Here is a 24,656-nt window from a genome sequence, read left to right as displayed (position 1 = left end):
TTTTAACTATATAATCATATTGTCAAGCATTGTAGATAACCTTTCTGTTTTGTCAGAGTATCTCAGAGAATTCCCAGATAATTTATTGGTCAATAGAGTTTGAAATGGACCACAATATTTCAACTTAAGATGGAAGATATTTTTGGCATTGACAAGGAATGCAGAACTACAGGTCGATTTATCTCTAGCAGCTAGCAGAAAGGGCCACTTCTGCTTGAGTCTTAGCTGGCATATATCACACAGTTGGAGTCGGTGCCATTAAAAACCTGTCACTCAGAGTCATTCCCCTAGGATCTGTTGACTAGGTTGTGTGGTGCTTAAAAAACACGTCTGAATCATCATTCCTCAGCGAACTGGAGACGGTTGGCGTCACTGCCTGGTCCTAACTTGGACCAGCCTGCAAATAATCTTTCCAAAAGCTAAATGTGGAGGAATAAAAGAAAAACTACTCTTCCAAGACTTGGAAAGGTCACAAGTGACGTCATGGGAGAGTAGATGATATAATCTCAAAGGTGAGTGCTGTCCTACTGGACATGTTTCTTGTGATGGTTCCTCCTTTGGTTACCTGTGGTAAAAGTGTGGTAAGAGCCCTCATTTGCCAGAGTGCAGACTGAGTTCATCTCATACCTTTTTATAGTACTTTTGAGTACACTGGAACAAGTTTAGAATATTAATTTAGCCCGTTCATCTCCAGCTGTGGCACCATAAAGAGACTGCAGCTCCTGCACAGGCTTCTTATACTATGGAAGGGAGCTAATTGCTAGTTACAGGCTGATGCTGACAGGCTGCTCTTTCTCTAGCAGTCACTGAAAGTAACTTTTAAAAAACATTATTGTTATTAGCATTTATAGCCCACTTTTGTATTTCAGAGGGCCTTCTAATCATATCTGTTTGCTCTTCCTATCGATGCCTCTGAGAGGCGTGTTAATACTGTAATGGCCACATGCTGCACATGACATATCAAAGGAACAGAGGATTAGGTAATCTGCTTGGTACCATCTGTGATCTGCTTTGGGCATCCTCAGAGAAGGAGCTGAGGTGTGCATTCTGTTCTTTGCTCCTTAAATCCATTTCCTCCCCACTTTTAAAATGTTTGGTGTGTGAATACTGTGGCCTTTACACTTTTAAGCTGCAGCTTACAGTAAAAAGTGTATTGGGCTGGGGATTTAGCTCAGTGGTACTGCGCCTGCCTTGCACGTGCAAGGTCCTGAGTTCGATCCCCAGTACCCCCCCAAAAAAGTGTATTTTACATGGTGTGTACACACAATATATATGTAACACTGAAACAGGAAATGTTTTTGCTCATAAAATGCACAGTATTTTTTTTAATTTTATTCTTCAATGCCAGTTTCAACTCATTCAATTTCTACCCTGCCCTCCACTGGGGATTGAACCCAGGGCCTTTTTTTGGGAAACAGGATCTCACTAAGTTACTGTGGCTGAACTTGAACTTGAACTTGTCAGCCTCTCAGAGACCTGGGATTATGGGCAGGAGCCACCATGCCTGGCTTTAATTAAATTAATTTTAAGAACCACAAATTTGTCATGATCCACCATGCTAAGGGTACTTAAAGCTAAAGAATATGAAATGCCACATTTTCCTGGAGCATCACTTTACTCAGAGGTAAAGGGAAAAACATATTTTCCTGTTAAACATGTATGAATGTGTTATAGAATTTACTTCATAAAACTTCGGAGAAATTTTATTCTTATGATAGGCTACTTCATATTAAATGCCAATCCTGGACATTCTCCTGCTTCCTCCTCACTGTGTGTCCATACTGTCCTTTGCTATTAGGGGAAGTACGCTAGGAAAATAAGTGCTGTCTTTTTGATTCCTTTGAACTAAGTTCACATCTTGTCTAAACTGAAAAGGGATCAAAAATCTTGAGTAGTATATTTTATAATAATTCTTATTCAACTTACTTTCTCTGCCGGGGACAGTTCTAGAAACTGAGACTCCTGTGGTAAACAAAAAACAAAAGTCTCTTCCTTCCTGGAATTTATACTCTGCTGGAGGTGAGGTATATTGCAATGGGACAAGCAGTAAACCAGTAAATAGTTTTTTAAAAAACAAAGTCTGATGGCAGTGAGGATAAGATTGTGGAAGAAAATAAAGCAAGGATTGGGATATGAACTCCTAAGGTTGGAAGTTGGGTGATACAGTATTATAAATATAGTAAAATCATGACAAGTCTGCCTGAGAAGATCATATGTGATTAAAGCAAAGACCTAAAGGAGGCAAAGAATGAGCCATGCAAAGAAAAAATCATTCCAGACAAAAGAAAAAGAAGCAGAAAATACAAAAAAGCCATGAAGTAGGAGCATACCTGTATGTGTAGGGAGCAGCAGCAGGCTCCTGTGGCTGGACTGAAGCTAGCAACAGGGAGAAGTGGGAGTAAAATGGGAAATCAATGGATGTTTAAGTACAGAAGTATTATGAGCTGATGTACATTTCAAGATCACTGTGCCTGAAAACTGAACAGAAGAGAAATGATGGCCACTACATACTGGTAAAAGGAATAATTCCACAGGAAGGGATAACAGTTTTGAATATCTATGCACCAAGTGTCAGTGCACCCAACTTCATTTTTTAAAAACCTATTAGACTTCAAAGGACAGACAGACACCAATACAACTACAGTAGGAGACTTCAGTACCCCACTCTCACAGCTAGACAGATCAACCAGACCTCCCCCAAGAAAAATCAACAAAGAAACATCAGAATTAAACCACACCATTGGACAAATAGACTTAACAGATATTTAGGAGTGTTTCATCTAACAACAGAATACACATTTTTCCCAACGGCACACAAAACTTTTCCCAAAACAGACCATATCTTAGGCCAAAAAGCATGCTTAAATACAGAATTGAAATAATCCCTGCATACTATCGAATCATAGCAGAATGAAGCTAGAAATCAACAGCAAAAGAATACACAAACATATGGAGATTAAATAAGACATATGAATAATCACTGGATCACAGAAGAAGTCAGGGAAGAGATTTTTTTTTTTTTTTTTGGTACCGGGGATCGAACTTGGGTCCTTGCGCTTGCGCACCAGGTGGTAAAACCACTGAGCTAAATTCCCGGCCCATGGGAAGAGATTTTTTAAAAGTTTCTAGAATCAAGTAAAAGTGGCAGCACAACATACACAATGAAAACAATTCTAAGAGGGAAAGTTATAGCTCATCTGAGGATGGAGGAAACGAGAGGGGAAGAGAAGGAAAGTAAAAAAGATCAAAATACAGTATGTATATGTACCATTTCTTCCATGGTGAATGTATTTACTATGTATTGCAGACATATACTAATAAAATTGAGGAGCAAAAATTTTAAAAGATAACCCTGGCTGCTGTGTTGAGAATAGGCTCGGTGTTGTAAAGGAGGGGCTCCAGGAAGGAGATGGGTAAAGACAAATGCAGAAGGAGACATTAAAAGGTTTTTCAGTATTCCATTTATTTACTTTAGTGGGACAGCAGGAGGTTCTATTTGGGGATGGCACAGAGAGATGAAGAGTTTGATTTTGGGCATGTTCTTTCTGGGATATCTGTTAACAAAATGAAGGTTTTTTTGGTTTGTTTTTTTTTTGGTACCAGGGATTGAACCACTGAGCTAAATCCCCACCCCACAAAATGAAGATTTTAAGTGGGCAGTTGGACATATGATCATTGATTTCCCATAGACAAGCCAGATCTGGGATGATATTAAAGCTCTTGGAAAGCCACTGTTCACCCTCTCTAGATTGTATCTTCCTATTCTGAACCTGTTGGAATAGTGGATTTTAAAATAAAAGCTATGCATAGTGGTACACACCTGTAATACCAACTACTTGGGAGGCTGAATCAGAATCTCAAGTTCGAGACCAGCCTAGTCAATATTGTGAGAACCCCCCATCTCAAAAAAGAAAACCAGGAACTCCTGCATCCCCCCTCCCCATTTTTCTCAATCAATATAAGTTAATATATATAATCAGTTTTATTTAAGAGTAGTCAACATCAGGATTGGATATTTGAACTAGTTCCATACTGTGTTTTCCCTTGGTTCTTATTTTGCCTAAACACCCAAAGAATGATTGTCATATTCTTGGTGAATCTAGCATTCTTTGGATTGTAATCCACTAAGTGTGTTATTCTTCCTTAGTGTGTAGCTATAGTATTATTTTAGCTCAGTGATTCAAAATCAAAAGTACTTCCACATCATCCCATTTCCCACATCCCTGCCTCATTGAGAATCCATGTGCCTAATGAAAAATGTTCCTGATGGAATAATGTTGTACATATGAATGATGCAGAGGTAGAAAAAAATTGAGAGGCCATTATTTCATTCCATTTATTTACCATCTCCTTAATTTTATTCAACAAATATATTTTGAACCAGACAGACAGTATGCTAGTGAACACAAGACAGCCCCTGCACTCACAGAGTTTAGTGTATCACAGGTGAGCCTGGTATAAAAACAGTTACTCTCTGCTGTCAGAGAAGTGTATAACCTGGGTGCTACGAAGAAGGGTTAGAGCTTTCCGAAAAATTTCAGGACTGAACCGAATCTTACAGTTAAATACATATTCTCCACAACCCAAAGCTTAAGAAGAATGTATTAAGCAGAAAGAACACCAGGTTTTTTTAAAAAGGCACAGAGCTGTGAGTTTCAGTATTAGAGGAATAAGTAATTTTGATGTGGTTGAAGTGAAGGAATAGTCTGGAGGGGTGGGTAGGAGTCGATCCAAGACAGCCATATATTTTTGAAGTACAGGATAATAGTAGTACTACATTTGAGCATGTAGAAGATTTCAGGTAAGTTTTTTTTTTTTTTGGTACCGGGGATTCAAACTCGGGTCCTTGCACTTGCACGGCAGGTGGCGAAACCACTGAGCTAAATCCCCAGCCCGATTTCAGGTAAGTTTAATGTGGTTATCCTTAATTTTGAAAAATTCTCACTATAAAGGAAAAGATCTGGTAATCCTAGTGTGCTCGGAGGCATAGGCAAGCATCAGAAGCCAAACCAAGCCTGGGCAACTCAATGACTTAGCAAGCCCCTGTCTCAAAACTGCAGTTCACCGCGCAAGTGCAAGGTCCCAAGTTCAATCCCCAGTACCAAAAAAAAAGGCATATAAAAATGCAGTTCAGTGCAAAAGCCCTAGGTTCAATCCCAGTACAGCCCCCTCCCCAAGAAAAAAGTAAAGCAGGAGATGGTAAAAGCAGAGGGAGTTTTCCTTTGTTGAACAAATAGTAGCTGTAGTATTTATTGGGATCAGGCACTATTCTACATACTTTGTAAATATTATTTCATTATCCTTGTAACAACCTCATGAATACTGTTATGATCTCCGTTTTACAGACAGGAAACTGATCTGAGTACTACTTGCCCAAAGTCACACAGCTAGCAAGCGTCAGGTCAGAATTTGAAATCAGGTGTTCTGGCTCTTCAGACTGCTTTGAACACCTGTGTCTATCTCTAGGCAGGGTGTCCCCTTCTAATTAATGCAGTCTAGAGCAGAAGTCTTGGAGTAGTCTTTAGGCTGTCTTGAAGCCACTGAAATTATATGCCAAAATGTTACATTTTATTCATTTCTCAGCGGGAGGGTTCCTGGCTTTCATCTGTTGGTCACAGGGTCTGGAAAGCAGATGACTTAGCATCTCTGACCTACAAGAGCATTTCATGGCTTTTCTCTTGTTAAAGGGCACTGATCAGGATAGTAGTCCCTTCAGAAGAATATGGTGTTTATGGGGTCATTCAGGCCTCCTCGACAGCATTGTTCTAATTGTTTATCTGATCAGTGTTCCTGGGTACTTTCCCAAAATACCCAAGCCAGGTCCCAGATTTAGAAATTGTGATTCTTTCCCATAGATTGGGTCCCTGGCATCTGTTTTGAAAAACCTGTCTAAATGATTCTGATATGTCTTTGGTTAAGAACCACTATCCCCTGGGGGCAAAGATTATATTTTCTGTCCCTCTTCTTAATATCTCAGATTCTTAGGACATAGTAAGCATTAATAAATACTTGAATGGATGGCACATTTTGAAATTACTGCTTTGTATTCAGAGAGTAATAAACCAGGCACAGTCGGGCATGATTTCAGCAACTAGGGAGGCTGAAGCAGAAGGACAAGTTCAAGCCCAGCTTGGACAATTTAGCATGATCCTGTCTCAAAATCAAAAACTAAAAACGGCTAGGGATGTAGGTAGTGGTAGAGCACCCCTGAGTTCAGTCCCCAGTACCACAAGGGAAATGATTAGTCATTAGTAATTTGTCACTCATATTTCACAAGACACCTTAATGTGACCCACGACTAGACCACTCCAACTCCACAGCTTTCACTTTTAAATGTCCTTTACAGAGCCTGGCGCTTCAACATCTTGTTACCCTTATTTGAAATATGAATTCTCTTTCTAATTCCTCTGCTGAGTACCAGATGAATTAGAAAATACCTCTTTCCCAGAAGCCCACAGCTGGTATAAATCTTTGAAAGTAGCTCTCTAGTGCATCTTAAAGAATGTCTGAAGTCCTTCTTTCCTGACATTAGTTACTCTGTTCTGTTTCTGAGAATCCTGCTCTCAGCATTTTGGGAATTGGGCTCTGTGATACAGGTTAAAAACTCATAGTCTTGATAATTGTAAGGTTAAAAGCACAAGCTACTAGGAAAGATTCTTCAGGGAGAGAGGTCAGGAAGACTGTGTCAGGGAGACATAGCCAAACAATTATGGAGGAGGAAGAAAAGGTACTTTTTCAGTCAGAAAAAGTAGTTAAGAATAAATGTGAAAGGTCTGCAAGTACTTCAGAAAGATGATGTTTGGACCTCATAGCCAAAATTTTGATGGAGAGATAGGTATACAGTTGAAGTACAGACATTTCCCATAAAAAAGAGAAGAGGAAGAATAGTGATACTAAACAAGCACTTTTTTTTCTTTTATTTTTTTAGAGCAAAGTAAGATGAAATAGTTGCAGATCACAGAACTTGCCCAGAGAACTGTTTTCCCTGCAGTGCTAAGAGCATAGGTAGGAAAGTCACTGGTGACAGAAGCCAGTGGGTGGTAATGGTTTAGACAAGCTCTTCTCCCTCTTCTTTGTATATGGGTCTTATAATAAGTGCAGTAGAATCTGCCTGTTCCTGAATTGTGCCAATCAGAGCATGCCACTCAGTGTTGCCCCAAATAAAAGTGCCTAGTATAGCATTTTTAAAGCAGCATGATCTGAATTAAGAGGCCATGTAAAATCACAACAAAGTGTGTATTAAGAGAAGAAAACTCATTTCTTGGCTTGCGTAAAGTCTTTTCCTTCTTACAAATATCAAGTTGACAGGTGTTCAGCCCAACAAGCTTTTTCCAGTGATAGGACCTAGGAAACAAGATTTTATGAGAAATAACTTTAAAACCTGTATCTAGGGCCGGGGATTTAGCTCAGTGGTTCCGGCGCCTGCCTTGCAAGCGCAAGGTCCTGAGTTTGATCCCCAGTACCAAAAACAAAAAACAAAAAAACCCTGAATCTAAAAAATGTATAATGAGAGCTGGGGATTTAGCTCAGTGGTTCCACCGCCTGCCTCGCAAGCACAAGATCCCAAATTCAATCCCTGGTAGCAAAAAAAAAAAAAAAAATGTATAATTAGAGGAATTATGGCACTAGTAATTATGGAAAAAATATAACCCAGGTTTAGGATCAGACAGTTGAATTTGAATCCTGATTCTGTGACCCTGAATGTTACTTTGTCACTGTGAGCATTAGTTTCTGCATTTGTGAAATGAAAGGGGAATAATACCTACTTTATTTGGGGTAGTTATTAAGAGGAGTAGAAATAATATCATTAGTAGGTATTTGGTAAGTGGTAGCAACCTAGTATTAATAATCATAGAAACTGTCAACTAAAAAAATATTTTAATCATAGAAACAGTAGGCAAATACATTATTCTGGGTAAAGGCGTTGTGCCTTGAAGACAGCCCTCCTGGAGAGAGGTAGAGTTGCAGGTGGTAACAGTTCTGAAACAGTGGAGTAAGGAAGGATGTGCTTTTCGCTGTATAGGCTGGCGTGTCTGGTTGAGGAGGCCTGCACCAACTAAAAGAAAAAGGAAATCAGGCAATAGATTTCTAGACACACAACTGTTCTTTTCCTCCTACCTGGCCTCCTAGGATGTCCTCATTTTCCCTTGTTGCTTTCTTGGCAGGTGGCTGTTAAAAACAATATTGATGTCTTCTACTTCAGCTGCCTCATCCCACTCAATGTGCTTTTTGTAGAAGATGGCAAAATGGGTAAGTACATCCTCCTGTCCTTCTGATAAATATGCCTGTGCCCTTCCTCTGAATGTCAGGCAGAGCACACGCTAGGAGTACAAGTTATTTTAAGGTTTTAAAAAATGGGGTACAAATATTCTAAATCCCTAATAATTACTCATTTATTTGCCTGAATCGGTGGCTCTTTGTTGTTGTTCTGCCAGTAGTCTCTAAATCACCATCTCCATTATCTGAACAATCCAGTCAGATCTGTGTCCCAAGAGTAAGAGGTATGGGGACAGGTAGATGTGAATTAGAATCTTAGCCCTGCCATTTATTAGCTGTGTGGCCCTGGACAAGATGCTGTGTTCTATTTCATTTTCCAAGTTTGCAAAACAGAAATAGTTTTTATGAAAGTGTGTAAATTTAGCACTTAACCCTGTACTAAGTTCACACTGACTCAAGAATTCAGTAATTTGAGAAAAAAAAATATGAAAAAATATTCAACATAAAAAAAAAGAATTCAGTAATTTATAATAAAGCATTAGTATTTCCATGTGGCCTTTGGCATTTTTCTTTATTTTTTTTGGTACTGGGGATGGAACTTGGGTCCTTGCACTTGCACAGCAGGCAGGAAAACCACTGAGCTAAATCCCCAGCCCTTCTTCCTTTATTTATGAAACCACCTCCAGTAAAACTAACGTATATTGGTACCTGTTAAATTGTATTGTCATTTAACTGATCTTCACAGTGGCTTTTTTTTTTTTTTTTGGTACTGGGGATCGAACTTGGGACCTTGTGCTTGCGAGGCAGGCGGCAGAACCACTGAGCTAAATCCCGGCATCAGTGGCTTTTTGGATCAAGACAGATATAACTACTTATGAGGAAATTAAAGCTCAGAAAGGTCACTGGACTTACCCAAGATCACTCAAATAGGAAAACAAGAGATCCAAAATGACAAGTAGACTTTTCTAGTGCATCTTAGTGCTATTGATGTGGAAATAACTGACCTGGAGGATATAATATCTGGGCCCAGCTAAAAATTGGCTCCAATTCTGCTAGCTGTATTGCAAGAGCCAGCATACAGTATACAGCAAGGCATCAGAATACTTTGCTGGGGGTGTAGCTCAGCAGTGCAGCACCTGCTTGGCAAGCATGAGCCCATGAATTCAATTCCCGGTACCAAAAAAAAACCCAATCATGGGCCGGGGATTTAGCTCAGTGGTTCCGGCGCCTGCCTTGCAAGCACAAGGTCCCAAGTTCGATCCCCAGTACCAAAAAAAAAAAAAAAAAACCCAATCAGAATACTAACAATTGTGCATATCTACCCTTCCCCTGTCCTTCCCCACACAGAGCGCCAAGTCTTCCTGGCAACATGGAAGGATATTCCCAATGAAAATGAACTCCAGTTTCAGATTAAGGAATGCCATTTAAATGCTGGTGAGTAATAACTAAATTTCATCTTCATCTTAGTAAATCAATTAGATACTTGAAGATTTTATTTTTCATTTACCTACCTCTTCCCACATCTGACCTGTTTCTAATGAGTATATGCAAACCTCTCTTTAAAAGCTTGGGATGTTTGGGCCGGGGATTTAGCTCAGTGTTTCCAGTGCCTGCCTTACAAGCACAAGGTCCTGAGTTCGATCCCTGGTACCAAAAAAAAAATCTCCAGAACATTTTTTATAGTTTATTTTATTACTGTAGTAAAACATAAAAAGGAGTAACCCAAGAGAATAAACAATAGCAGCTGTCGATCCTAGGGCTTTGTTCCACTGGAATATTCACTGTTCAGAGTTCTACCTTTTGTAGCACACAGGCACATTCTGGGATTTGTACAGACTTTATGGCTTTGAATGAAAGTGTGCCATGGTGCTTGGTCAGCACCTCCTCTTTCCTCATTGACCCAACATTTTCTTCCTGCATTGATGATTTTCATAAGGGTCTTTCAGCACACTGCCATCTTCCCATTGCATTTGGAGCTGAGCACTGGGAAAAGGAGGCAACATAGCAAGACAAAAAGATAAAGAAAAATTATATGTACTGCCTTCTGTCTTTTGGGGGTTTGGGGGTTTTGGGTTTTGTTTTTTGAGGCAGGGTCTCACTGTGTACTTCAGGTGAGCACTGAACTCCTGCCTCAGTCTCCTGAGTGCTGCTGGGATTACAGGCATGCACCATTATGGCCGGCTTCTTTCCAGTTTTGAAGGCTCTATTAACAGGAGCATTTGCGGATTTAGTGCCTTCTGATTCAACACCCTGGGCCTAGCTGAGAGCTAAAAATAACATCCTTTCCTGCTGATCTGCCCTAATCACAATAGCAGCAACACTTAAAATAGCTTTTCTGTGCTAGCCTAGACAGTTGACAGATGGAATGAACACTCTGAGGGCTACAGGAAGACACAGACTTAAAGAACTTACCAGCCTAGCATTGAGCTTTAACTTTTGCTTTCATCTCTCTCTAGAGAAGAAACCCTTTTCCCAAGTCTTAATAATTAAACAGATCTTAATAGGAAGATGTTTATAATAGCAGTGTTAATGATACCACTAGTTGTAAATACTAAAAAATTTTGTATCAGAAAGATACCATTAGACTGGACCCCCTGTTTCCCAGCACTGATCACTTCTACAGGTGTTCAGAGATCTGCCTGAATTTGTTTCACATCTTACTATTACAGTGGCAGTTGAGGTTCGTACATATCTGGGAATGCTACCTTACATGTGCAAGAAGTTGTTGCATCTTCAGCCATATTAGAAAAAGAATCTTGTGGCAAGCAGTTCTACAAGCCTATTTTTTCAACTCAGTGTTTATTATATTATGTAAAGCTCAGAGACATGATATGTCTGTTTGCACTAGTTAGACATGGTAAAAGAAGATACTTCATGCATGGGCACTAGGTGAGGGCAAGCTCACTTTCTGTGTGTATTGTGGCTTTTCCTGTCATCCATTAGAACATTTCAAAACTAGAAACTTTCCCAGCCAGTACTTAACTCACTCATTTGCTCAAATGGTAAGGACAAAAAAAATAATTCTTTTAGTTCTAAACTTACTTGTTTTGAACTTATTAATGAATACCTGACCAGGGTCCCAAATGGAAGTTCCCTATCCCTACTCTCTACTCTGAGTATCTTCTTTACCCTTATTGCAGCCAAAAGAAAAGTGACCCTAGCTAAATAAGAAAGATAAAAGAAGAAAAACAATTTACATTGCATTCTCATTCTCACAGTCTCCCAACTGCAAGATTCCATCTTCTTTTCCAGGCATTTATGTAAAACAGAAAACTGATACAAGAAGTCTATTCTAGCCAGGGACATGGTAGCACATGCCTATAATCCTAGCTACTTGGGGCTCAGGCAGGAGGAAGGGGCTGGACTTCTGGCTAAATGGTAGTAATTTGCCTAGCATGCTTGAGACCCTGGGTTCAGTCTCTAGTATTGAAAAATCAAATAAACAGGTCTAATCCAGACTGGCAAGGAAGCTTCTTATGTCTAGTTTCCATTGCCACTCTTAATCAGTATATTTAGCAGAGACTGATTATCTAAAATCTATAAACCCTCAAACTCAAACTTAGTATCTAAAATGTGTAGGGCTGGTGATGGTGAGGGGAAAACACATACATATTATAGAGCCCTCCTTCCATTCTGTCCTCTGATGAAATCACAGTGCCACCCCTTCATTCAGTATGAGCAGAGCCAAATTCCTGTTCTATCACCTCTTCCATGTAAATGGTGAACTTGGAAGAAGTCTGTAGGCATCTGGGCCTTGCTGTATTTATGGAATGTATTTGCACCTGTGCAGCAGGGTGATTCTTCAACCATGTTCCTGTGTTTTCTATTGTTGAGGGAAATGGGCAAAGGCCTTGAAAGTCAGGAATAGCTTTTACAACATAACACAAGCCCCTGTGTTTTAAAGACATTCCTATCAGAAGACATTAGCCAAACTCCAGCTTGTGATGTTGCTTAGCAACCCATTCTAAGCTGCAAGAACCCTTCACTGTGACAGCAAACACTGTGTGACCCCCCACAAGGTGGTCGCAGAACTTATGGAGGCCCCCTTCTCCAGCAGTATTGCATGTAACTACTCTGAGATCCACTTGTTGGCTCCTCAAACAGAAATGTTCCTTAAATTGTAACTACTGTGCTTGGTGTTGGTGAAAATCTTGGAAATAAAGAGGAAAAGTCAAGTAAAAACTAAATGTAGTGAAAATATATAATGAAAGTGGCCTTACTGCATCTTCCCCAGAGTGTCACTGGTTCGATTGTGGGAAAGGGACATCAGAATGAGAAGTACCTCCAGAAAAAGCCTCCTATCTGACAGTAGATGGTTATGTCTATAGCATTATGCAAACATTGGCAATTTTAACACCTAAGTCAGAGGCATATTCACAGATATTGATGACATTTATTACCTGTTATGTTCCAAATACTGCAGGAAGGATAATGATGAAAAACACAAGATCCTTGTGCTGCAAGCCTACATTTAAGAGGGTAGAAGGTCATCCATCGTGGTACCTTTTCCTAGAGAGCACACTAGATAGAGTATGACAGATTTTTATGTGGGAGAATTTAGTTCCTGAAGCAGCCATGAGTAATGTGAATTCTCATCAGAAGTGAACATAATAAACAGTTAACAAAGAAGCAGTGTTTATCATCTCAATTCTTAAAGTTTCTCTTTCTCTATGCTGCAGCATCTACTCAAGGAGAAATGACCTTTAATTCTGGAACATTATGTCTCCTTGATGCTGTATGCAATCACAAGAAGGAGCCCAAACACCAACCTGTTCTTACCCTGAGTTGGTAACTATGAAGACTTCCATCATGACTAGCAGCAGCATCTGGGACTTCAGGGTCTAGCACCAGTCACCTTTGCACAGCTTCAGTCTTTCTCAGAGTCTCTTGTTGAGACAGTTTGTTTCAGTATTTATTTGGAGGGATGATGTGCCCTAAAGTCTTTTTTTATTAAGTATATGTTTGCAACACATAATACATTCATTGTGGGGAATTAGTACATATATATATTGCATTTTGGTGTCAGGGTTTGAACTCCGGATATCTCACTTGCCAGGCAGGCACTGTGCCGCTGACCTAAATCCCCAGCACATATTGCATTTTGATCCTTCTAATTCCCCTTCCTACTCTCCGGTCTACCTTCTACCCTAAAGTCTTAAGAAGTCATTTGCCTACTTAAAAAAAAAAAAGAAGAAAAAGAAAAAAAAATCCAGGTACTGGAGGCCCTAGATCTATAGCTACACACACACACACAGAAAGGGGAGGGAAGGAAAAGGAAAATATCCAAATTATTAAATTTGACTTGAAGGACTTCTGCAACTTTGTATCCTTTTCTGATCCTGGCAGCTGAGGCTCAAGTGGCACGCAGTGAAATAGTGATGACTTGGGAAGGAGTTGTGGAGTTGACCATCAGTCTGTATATCCCCACTAATCTAGAACCAGCATTCCAGAAATGAATACCAATACAACAGCTACTCGAACCTCCACACATCTATCTCTCTCTTTGTCCCCTTCAGATCACTTTTACTTTTCTAACACATAGATAATAAATCCTTAGGCCAACCCATCTTTTAATCCCTACATTTAACTCTTAGATTTTAAATGCTTAGGTGAACCTTACTCTGTTTTCTGGGTATTTGATAGGTAGGCACTTCACAAGCCTGTTCCTCACCATTTGCTATTTGTGGGAGAAGGGCTTCCTGAAAAGTGCACCTGGGCACATGATGGTACTTGTCCGGGCACATGATGGTACTTGTCCGGGAACTTGAGCACACATGACTCATAAGGATGTCAGGATGTGCATTTGTCTGAGATTTTAGCTGAAGATGTTGTTTTGAATCTGTATTTCTAGACACTGTTTCCAGCAAGTTGCAAAACAATAATGTTTATACTATTGCCAAGAGGAATGTGGAAGGGCAGGACATGCTGTACCAATCCCTGAAACTCACTAATGGCATTTGGATTTTGGCTGAGCTACGGATCCAGCCCGGAAACCCCAATTATACGGTAAGGCCTTTCCCCATTGATAACATACAGTTAATTATAGATCTTATTGAGAGTTCACTATTTTTTACATCATGTCCTTTATTTTAATTGGGTGATAGTACTATGAAATTTTGTCACACATATACAGTGGTACCTCCGTGCATGAGTTTAATTCTTTCCATGATTCTGGTCACAAACCAAATTGGAAGAGAACCAAATCAAATTTCCCCACAAGATCAACATTGAACCTAACCATTGAATTTGATTGGGTTCTCATCCAATTTGGTTTACAACCAGAATCATGGAAAGAATTAAGTCCATGAACCAGTGTACCACTGTAGATTTATGATAACCTCAACCGCACTGTGTGGTGTGCCATCACACAGTTCAGACACAGAATTGTTCCCATCCCACAAAAAACTTCTTGCTGTCCCATCATAGTTAGACTGTCACCCTCTAACCCTTGGCAACCACTGATGTGTTCAACTACTATGTATGTCATTTTGAAAATATTATATAAATTAAATTTGTACATTAGGGGGCTGGGGATGTAGCTCAGTGGTTTCAGCGCCTGCCTCGAAAGCGCAAGGTCCTGAGTTTGATCCCCAGTACCAAAAAAAAAAAAAAGTGTGTACATTAGGTAACCTATTGAGATTGTTTTTTCCACCTGGCATAAGACCTTTGGCATCCACTGAGTTGTTATATGTATCGATAATTGGCTCTCTTGTAAGATCAATAAAAGTTGATCCATTGTGTGCCTGGATCACAATTTCCCCATTTACTCATTGAAGTTTTTTTTTTGGTTTTGGTTTTTAGGGGATTTTTTTGTTGTTGTTCTGGGGGTTTTTTTTGGGGGGGGTTGTTTTTGTTTTTCTTTTTTTTTTTTTTTTGGTACCGGGGATCGAACTTGGGTCCTTGCGCTTGCGCAGCAGGTGGCGAAAACACTGAGCTAAATCCCTGGCCCCTTGTTTTTCATTTTTGAGGCATTGTTTTTGGTAGTACTGGGGATACACACTGAGCTACATCCCCAGCTATATTTTGAGACAGTATATCCCTTGATTGCTAAATTGCTCAGGTTGGGCTCAAACTTGTGATCGATCCTCTAGCCTCCAATTCCCAGAGTGCTGGGATTACAGGGGTTTACCCAGCTCTATATTTTTTTAAGTGTTTTTATTCTGAGATAATTGTAGATTCACATACATTTATAAGAAATAACATAGTGAGTTCTTCCCATAAGCGTTCTGAGGTGATCTCTGAAAATTATCTCTGTATTCATTTGATCTAGAACATAAGTATGCAAATCAAGAAATTCAGATCTTTATGTTTACTTTAAGAACTGCCCATGCCATGAGAAGTATCTGTATCCCAAAAGTCACCAGGTATCTGAAAAATGCCACTTTACAGAAGCGCAGTGTGTGCCATTCTGTATTACAGTGGTGTTGTGAGGTGCACCTAAGCTACACAGGGTTGGTGGCCCTAAAAGTGCTGAATTTTTATTGCACTAGGAATCGAACTCAGGAACTTGTACTTGCCAGCCAGCCGTGGCACCGCTGAGCTACAACCTGATTAGATGTAGATTTTATGGTCATTGAGTACTTACTAGTGAACAGAGCTCCAAGATATGCCACCACACTGACAGAGCTCATGGTGGGACTAACCCATACATGAGCTCCCCATTACACTGAAATGAGCCCTACTGAAAGGGAACAAACTTTTCCTAAACTAGAGAGGAGTGTGCAGAGAAGAAGCAAGAGCCTAAGGCCTAGGAATAAATTCAGCAGAAATAAGTGCAAATGAAACAAAAAAAGAGGAAGGTGGAGGAAGAGAAAGAAAGGAGAGGAGGAGATAATACAGTGAGATTTTGTACCCTTTTTAGCTACACCCACCTTTCATCCTCCCTATATTTTTCATTGGTAAATTTGTTTATGTTTCCTTGCCTTTTCTATTGTTCAACCAACTGGTGACTAGGATCCCTCTGCCCACAATGCTGTCTAGATTCTAAATCTTTCATCACAAATCCATTTCCCTGAGTGATGCTCCAGACTTGAAAATCACTCAGATCCATTCTTTCCCCTCCATCACACTAAACACCCATTACACCACTGAGCTGATCTCAGCTCATTGTTAAAGAGGAACAAAATCTTGTTGATCCCATACTAGTGCATCAAGACTGATAGTCTCTTAGTCTCCTAAAACAAGTTGGTACAGCACTTCCCTCCAACCTCACTCGTTTTTGTATTTCATTAATAAGGTATGATAATTCTGTAAGGGTAAGACCACATCTTAATAATTAGGTAAGTCTCAGCTAGAAAGATAACTTGTTCAGGTGAAGAAGCATGTGTTCCAGCCTATTCACCACTAGTGGATATATGAATCCTGGCCTTAATGAGACAGGGCAAGTGACTCTTCTCCCTGGGTGGATCTAGATGGACAGCATTCCTGAGTAGTTCATAGTAACATGCGTGTCACATAAAGGCTAGCAGTTCAAAAGATAAGACCCAGGGAAGGCCTCTTTTCCCTTGGAGCCATACAAAAGGAGACCCAAAGTCCTAGCTATGAGGTGCAATGGACATATACAGTGAATGTTTAAATTTTTAAAAAATTATTATGGAAAAAGACACATTGCTATTAGTCTTCCTCAAAATATTCCCCCAAGGGCCGAGGATTTAGCTCAGTGGTTTCGCCCCCTGCTGCACAAGCACAAGGACCCAAGTTCAATCCCCAGAACAAAAAAAAAAAAAATTTCCCCCTCACTTCAAATGCACTTACCCTTCATGCCCCTTTCTGAAGCTTTTTTTTTTTTTTTTGAAACAGGGTCTTGCTATGTAGCTCGGGCTGCCCTTGAACTCACTATGTAGTCCAATTTGACCTTGAATTAGTGGCAACTCTCCAGCCTCAGCCTTCCAAGTACTAGGATTACAGGCATGTGCCACCACGCCTAGCTGCTATGAAGCATTTCTGAAAGTCCTCTTTCATGAATGTCTTTACAAAGTGAGATAAAAAAACTTGGTGAATCCTGCTGCCAAAACCAATCCAACAGAAAGGCAGGCTTATAAAAACACTGTGATGTGCTCCCATCCATCTACTCAGTGGATCTGGCACCATGCTACTTCTAGCTCTTCCTCAAAATCAAAATGACCATGAAAGGTAAATGTTTTGTATCAATCCAGAACACTGAGGCAATCATGACAGTGCAAGAAAAGACTTAGGAGGACTTACAGAACTGCTTCAGAAAGTGGCAAGGACAATGGGATAAGTATGTTTGAATCGAGGGGAAATATTTTTATTTTGAGGGGGATTAATAGCAACATTAATGCAATAATATTTTTAACTTAAACACCATATTTTTTTAATCACACTGCATATATTTAGCAAATTTGATTCATGTTCAAGTTGGATGGAGGCGAGGGTAGGGGTGGAGGACCCCGGTATTTGGAGTCCACAGAGACAGAAGGATTCTTCCTCATCCCCCAGAGAGCAGCTCATAGTCTAGACCTTGTCAGTCCACCAGCCACAACTCCCCACCAGTGCCAGCTTTGGTATTTTGAGCTTTTGTTAAGGAAGGCAACAGTTCTGTAACAGGATAGTATTTTGGGAAAGAGGAACTACCCCTCTTTAGTCTGGGAGTTAACTCCCTTAAGCTGCTCCTTCTCTTTTTAGTTTCCTTCTCTCCTCCTGTTCTGGACCCACATATTCTCACACTAGAATTTTCCAAAACATTGTCAGGGGAGAGGCTATAGAGGAGGAGGTACAAGAATTGCCTGAACCAGGGAGTTGAAAGTCAGGGAAATGGCGAAAGCTGCAACTTGGAAAGAAAAAAGTAGGAAGCTGTTTTCCTACACAGACAGTATTTATGTTCTTACAATAGTTTTGCTTTATTTTTTCATTTATCAGAATTATTTTCCTGACAGATACTAAGCAGCAATTTTGAAAATGCCTGGAAAGTATGCAATAACATGTTCTCACCAGCTTAAACCACCAGTGGTGTTTGCATGACTGTCCCATCAGGTGGCACGGGACAGTCCTGTTGGGTGATAAAAGCCACTTGATACTACAGTCATGCAGTAATCACCAGTGGGAAAAGCTGGGAGCGTGTTAAAGCTTTAAGTAAGCCGGGGGATTTAGCTCAGTGGTGCCGCTGCCTGCCTCGAAAGCACAAGGTCCTGAGTTCGATCCCTGGTACCAAAAAAAAAAAGCTTTAAGTAAGCATCTTTTCATGTTCTTTTCTTCAGTTGGTTTATTTTTTTATTTAGGATGTTAGTTATTCACATTTAACTGCTATCTTTTTTCCAAAGATATTTTCACCTTTGATACTATGTTAAATCATCTAGAGTCTCTAGTAAGAGAATAAAGAGATAAAATAATCTAGAATTTCATGGTGATATACTGTTAAAAAACAACTTTTGTCCCTCTGCCCTAATAGGCAAGAGGAGTGATGTAAGTAATACCAAAAACAAATAAACCTAGCTGTGTGTGGTGAAGCAGGCCTGTAATCCCAGCACTCAAGAGGCTGAGGCAGGATTGCTTCAAGGCCAGCCTGAACTGCGTAGTGCGATCCTGTCTCAAAAAAATAAATAAACCTAGGCTGGGGATTTAGCTCAGTGGTTCCTCATAAGCGCAAGGTCCCGAGTTCAATCCCTGGTACCATAAATAAATAAATGAAGTTTTCTGTCTCTGGGATGCATTTTCCTTGCTTACAGTGTATTAGTAGTAGCAGTAGATTATGTTATTATAATTATTATATTATTATAATTTGCCTAATTTAAGAAAACTAAGGAGTCCAAATCTGGGTTTAAATTTTATCCTTACTGACCCATAAAGTGAAAACTCAATATTCAACATAGACTATTGGTGGTAGTGGTTGATACAGTGAGGATTAAACCCAGGACCTTGTGAAGGCTGGACAAACCACTGAGCTATACCCTCAACCCTGATATCCTTAATATTGATAATTATTAGACTAAAAGAAGTAGTGCTGGTGAGGTAGAGTGGCTAGAAGTATCTGGTTCTAAAGAAGCAAAAAGTGAAATACTAAGTAATTGGCATGCATTGTTGTCCACTCAGATAAGTAACTTGTTGGTGCTTGTCTCTCTCAAGAGTATGCACTGTGAGGCAATGCAGAAAGGACTAGTACCTTGGATCTTTCTAACTCACACTTTTATTTGACTGGATTGTATAAAAAGGGGACTGAGAGAACTGTGCTTCTTGTCAGACTGAGGAACTGCGGCAGATCCCAGAAATGACCATCACCAAGTTAAAGAGATTTTGCCTGTGTGTATTCATTTGGCCATAATCCCTATGACTCTTAGCAACGCCTAAGAGCAGCTATTCCCCCTGCAGTCAGTCTTTTGGTTTTTAGTGTGGATTATTTGCCAACCTCACAGGCCCACAAAGGATGGAGGTAGCAACACATCCCAACTTGACATTGATGAAACTGAAATTCTAGACTTCACAGCATTTATTAACATGATCTCTTTGTTTGGCTATTCCAGCAATAAAAGGTCGTCTCTTATATCAGAAGTTTTCTTGAACTGAATGCTTGGGTACTTTTAGAGTTATGCCAACATCCATACTAACCTTCCTTCTCCTTTTCCTCTTGACAGCTGTCGCTGAAATGTAGAGCTCCTGAAGTCTCTCAATACATTTATCAGGTCTACGACAGCATTTTGAAAAACTAATAAACTGGTCCAGTACCCTCCAGCCACCCTGCGATTGGTGCAAGCCAAGAATTCTTAACTGGAAGAAATTGTACTGCTGTGTAGAATCTGAACCCAAACACACTGAGGCCACCCAGCACAGTAGTGACTAGTCTAATCTGTGCTAACTGTAGAGACAACCTGTTGGATAGTTTTAGCTTCCTGTGAACATTTGTAACCACTGCTTCAGTCACTTCCCACCTCCTGCCACTTGCTACTGTCTGTCCTTATTTGTGGGCTTCTCTGTGCTGTGCCAACAGCTGGCTTTTTCTACACCCTCATTTGAGTGTAGTTTGGTATTTTGCCATCAAGAGCTCATTTCAAAAGCAGAAAAAGACAACAAATATTAAAGCAAGGAATAGTGTCACTGAAACATGAACTGCACTTTATTGTTTTATATTTTTGTACATATGAGAAATGGAGGTAGTATAACTGGTAGAAAGTGTTAAAACAACTGACCATCAGTTACCGTGGTCCTAGAGGAAGAGATACAGTTACCATCCCACTCTATTAGGGATTCTCTCATCTGTGGCAACCTTGTCCCTAGTCATTTAGATTTTTGGTTTTTTCTCTCCATACTCCTTTCTTGCCAGGCCTTCACATTTGCCCCATCCCCATATTCTCATCTCATTTGCTTGCTCTGCACTTGGGAATGATCTCCACTGAGTGTTTTTTTCAAAGTGCAGGAAATACTAGGCCTGTCAGCACCAAAGCGAAGAGAAGTTAACTTATTCCTTTCCACCAAACCAACCCATTAATAATGCTGATTAGGACATGTGAGGAGAGATGGAGAAATGGAACTACAGTGCCCTCCCCAGCCTGCTTCCCTTTATTTCTCAGATCCAATTCTAAAAATCAAGAGTTTTGAAACAGACTTTAATGGCTTATCCAACCCTGTTTTTCTACAAAGGAGAAAAATAAAAGGCAAAAAGAGAGCATTATTGGTGAGGCCTGTCAGCTGTTCAGTAGCAAAGCTACAGCTGGGACTCCTAAATTTCCACTGGTGGTGGTTGCGCTACAAGACCCCCTTGTTGCTGTTTCTTTCCTTAATGCCATCTTCTGCCTTTGCCTTGCCTGCTCTGTGGCTCTTTGCATCGTCTATCTTGATTTTGGCATAAGGGAGCAGCAGAGTATCTTCAGTTACTTCAAGGTCGAGCCAGATGACAGAACGAAGACATAACATTTCCCACGTGCTCCTGGAGCCAGTGTTCTTGAGGCCAGCAGGGTGGGTGCAAAGAAGAAATGGGCTTAGAGGTGTTGCACTTTCTCTTTATCTCTTCAGCCCACTAATCTGCTCTTTGCTCATGTTATTCAGGCCCCAAAGCAGATTAAGATCATCCCAGAAGCTCAAGCAGTTCTCATGATCTCTCAAAAAACTAGGAGGTGAATTCTACTCCCTAACACATTGGGTTGAGAATGCTTCATGCCGAAACCGCCACCCAGCTTAACAGTATTCACACTATGTGGTCTGTGAGCCCTTGTTGCATAGCCTGACACCTGATACTGAGGTTTCATAACCAACACAGCACTTCTCAGATTCCTCTTGTCAAGTTAGAGGCACTCCAGGGACCAGAGGCCTCGTGATAGACTCAGACCTAACCCACTTGGCTGAGAGGAGGAACTGTAGAAAATGAGAGTAGAAGCCAAGCCCCAGTCCATCAAGTCTGAAATGATCCTTCTTTGTACCAGTTGCAACACTTAGAGGGGAGGGGGGTGGCTTCTCTAAAGCAGTTTCTCAAATCTTGAAAATCCTTGAGGGAATTACTGGGTAAAAGAAAGGAAGTGTATTCCTCACCGCCCCTCAGGCACGTGGAGAATAGGAAATAGCACCGGATTGTGTGTGGGTGGTGGGTAGGTTGGTGATGTAGGGGGTGGGGGGAAGCAAGTTGATGAAGTTCCCTTGCTGGGACTCATTGAAGGAGTCAGTTGGATACAAGTAGTGAAGAAGATTCACACTACAAACACTTTTCATCTCAGAGGAAACCATAGTTCCAGAAGGAAGAGTATGTGTCAGGGCAAGCAGACAGTTTTGTGCCAGGATATGCCCCTCAACCCCTGAAACAGGCTTCTCAGCCTCACCACTAGTAATGGATAACAGCTGCTGTTCTCTGCTGAGCCAGTCCAGGGTGTTTTCACACCTTTGGGGAGGCCGCCTCCAGCTGCAACCTGAGCAGAGTCAGGGAGGCACTCTGCTTCACATTAAAGGACCTCTTTCCTGAAGAGGCAACCTGTTGCCTCCAGCACAGCTTCCTTTGAGCCCCCTTTCAAGCTTGGCCAGATGGAGGGAAGGGATTGCCCTCCATCCCCCTCTCTCCTGCTCAAGCACTTCTGTGTAATGTGAGCCAGCATCATAGGGCAAGGGAAGCAAACACACACCCAGAACTCTTGCTGGCCAGAGATTCCCTGAGTGTCTGTCCTCACCCAGGCATTTTCTGTGAGTGTATTGTGAAGCATGGGATTCTGGGGAGAGACGGGAAGTGTAAGTGTTACCCTTGGAGTCCTATCATTCCTGTTCTTATTCAGATATGTTCTTGGGGAGGGTGGGTGTTGTGGGAAGCTTGACCTTGTGTCTTCGTCAATAAACTCATTTACAAAAAATGAAGTCTGTGATATGTACTTTGTTCCCAGAACTGACACTGTAAAACAAAACAGCTGGCCAGAGGAGGGACAGGATATTAATAGCCATTCTTTTAAGAATTTGTGAGTGCCACAGACCTCCCAGGGACTCAGCCAGACAAAATTACAATTGACTTCCAGAAGGAAGAGTGGCTCCTGTTGACCAAGCCCCAAATCTCCACCACCACAGGCGTCTGCAGCCAGGGAGTCCTCAGAGGAGCCAATCTATCTGCCCTGGCAGGTGTTCCCAGGAGCACTAGGCAGAGCAGAAGCGGTGGGTGGGTTCTTCCTGGGTAGGCACCCTGACAGCAGAGGCCAAGGACAGGAGGAGCACAGCCAAGCTTCTCCATTCCCACTACCCATGCTATCTCACTCAGCTCTCACCCAGCTCCCACCTTAAAAAAGCCTCTCAGGCTTGGGCACAGGGCCTGCATATTCCCAAGCAAATAGAATTATCACTACTCTAAAGCAACCCTCCCAAGGAGTTCAGTGCTAGTGACCTTTGTTTGTGTTACTGGGACCACAAGACCCAGGTGTTATCAAGATGAGCTGTTCAGGGGCGGGGATTTAGCTCAGTGGTTTCGCTGCCTGCTGCGCAAGCACAAGGACCCGAGTTCTATCCCTGGCACCAAAAAAAAAAAAAAAAAAGATGAGCTGTTCACCTCTGAGTTCTGATGAGCTGATAGCCACTGAAATCCCCCATAGCCTGCAGTTTTAGGGGAGGGCTGGAGTGAGGGATCCAATACCAAGCTGCCTTGCCCAAGTGGCCCCTGGAAGGTACTCCCACATGGTAGCTGCTTTTTTCTACTTGGTTGTCCAGACACCATGAGCAAACTACCTTGGGCAGGTAGGAATTTTTGGCTGTCTCTGTGTTTCTGGGCTGCAGTTAGCCCAAGCTACAATGGGAGTAGCAGTTGAGGAATGGGGTCAGGGTAGTCTAAATTGAGGTTTGGAGTGAAAGATATGAAGAAACACCCTATTGAGATCACCAGTTTGCATCATTGGTATAGAGTAATGTGCTTTGGACAAAGAAAGTCCCCAGGGAGGAACTTAACTCTTGGATGCACATCACCTGGAAAGCTTTCCCAAAAGACTATGGGAGCCAGGAGTGGTGACACAAGCCTCTGATCCCAGCACTCAGGCCAGAGCAGAAGGATTGAAAATTTAAGTCCAGCCTGGGCAACTTAACAACTTAATGAGATCTTGTCTCAAATTAAAAAGGGTGGGATGTAGCTCAGTGCAGAGGCCCTGGTTCAATCCCCAGTACCCAAAAGAAAAAGTTCTGTCAAATCTGTCTAGTTTGGAAACTGGAGAAATCTGCATTAAAATCCACAAAAACAAACTTTCCAGGGTTTATGTTTGTACAGCCAGGATAAAAAATCAGTGCCAGGGAAAGGCTCACACCTGCTCACCTATTTCCTGTTCTACTGCAGTACTCATTCTTGTAGCAGAGGGAAAATGGTAAAACACTTGATGCACATTATACCTGCTTATTCTCTTGTGTTATTCGGATTAGATGTGGCAATGCCCAGTCTTCTGATTACCTGTCTGTGTCCTTACCACTCCACTACAGCTTCCTTCTCCACACCACTGGAGGTTCTGTACTAGGCTTTCCCCTCTCTCCACTCTTACCATATCCAACCTTGCTAAGCCCCCAAGATACTGAAGTGCTCAGATCACACTGACCCCTGACTTCTACCTGAGATTGCACTGTCCTCGCCCCTAGAATGGCAACTGAGAAACAGATATGTTGTTTCAGAGGTAAGAGAAGAGCTGAGGTCTCTATCATGTTTGGTCCTTCCCACTCCCACTTCACGCATTAATGCATTTTCTGATTTTGCTTGGACCCAGATTTCTTTTCCCTGCCACCCCCGGCTCCAGGAGGCAAGCGCCTGTTTATTTTAATACCTGGTATGGCACTTGGGAAAGATCAACACCTCCCCCGTTGTTACCCATTTCTATCTCTTGAACACTAATCCTAGAAGCCCAACCAGCCCCCAAACATGGTAATAGCAACAAGGATGTTTCTTGAAAAGTTTCCAAGTTGGCTCCAAATTTGCCATCTCAGTTTCTCATTTAGCTTTTGCTCCGAAATTGGCTAAGGTGCAGCTTGGGTGCCAAGGGAGCAGACACATGGCCCAT

At 41.3% G+C, this 24,656-nt stretch overlaps 1 protein-coding gene across 6 annotated transcripts in view; it reads left to right on the top strand.

Annotated features, from left to right (window-relative positions):
- Positions 1–20,277, top strand: part of Ap2b1 (adaptor related protein complex 2 subunit beta 1) — a 120,580-nt gene extending 100,303 nt beyond the window's left edge. For all 6 annotated transcript variants that reach the window (XM_087191476.1, XM_004870655.4, XM_004870653.4 and 3 more), the window contains 4 exons: positions 8,166–8,250; positions 9,565–9,651; positions 14,069–14,223; positions 19,806–20,277. In XM_087191476.1, coding sequence (XP_087047602.1) covers positions 8,166–8,250; positions 9,565–9,651; positions 14,069–14,223; positions 19,806–19,880 — 402 coding nt within the window. In that variant the 3' untranslated portion in view covers positions 19,881–20,277. The remainder of the gene's footprint in view (positions 1–8,165; positions 8,251–9,564; positions 9,652–14,068; positions 14,224–19,805) is intronic.
- The last annotated feature ends 4,379 nt before the right edge of the window (positions 20,278–24,656 follow it).

Source organism: Heterocephalus glaber, unplaced genomic scaffold (assembly GCF_053883595.1).
Source record: "Heterocephalus glaber isolate CG9 unplaced genomic scaffold, H.glaber_assembly_v1.0 deba00001564, whole genome shotgun sequence".
NCBI classification, from domain to species: domain Eukaryota; kingdom Metazoa; phylum Chordata; class Mammalia; order Rodentia; family Bathyergidae; genus Heterocephalus; species Heterocephalus glaber.
Note: the sequence above shows the minus strand (reverse complement) of the source record. Positions and strands in the feature narration are given on the sequence as shown.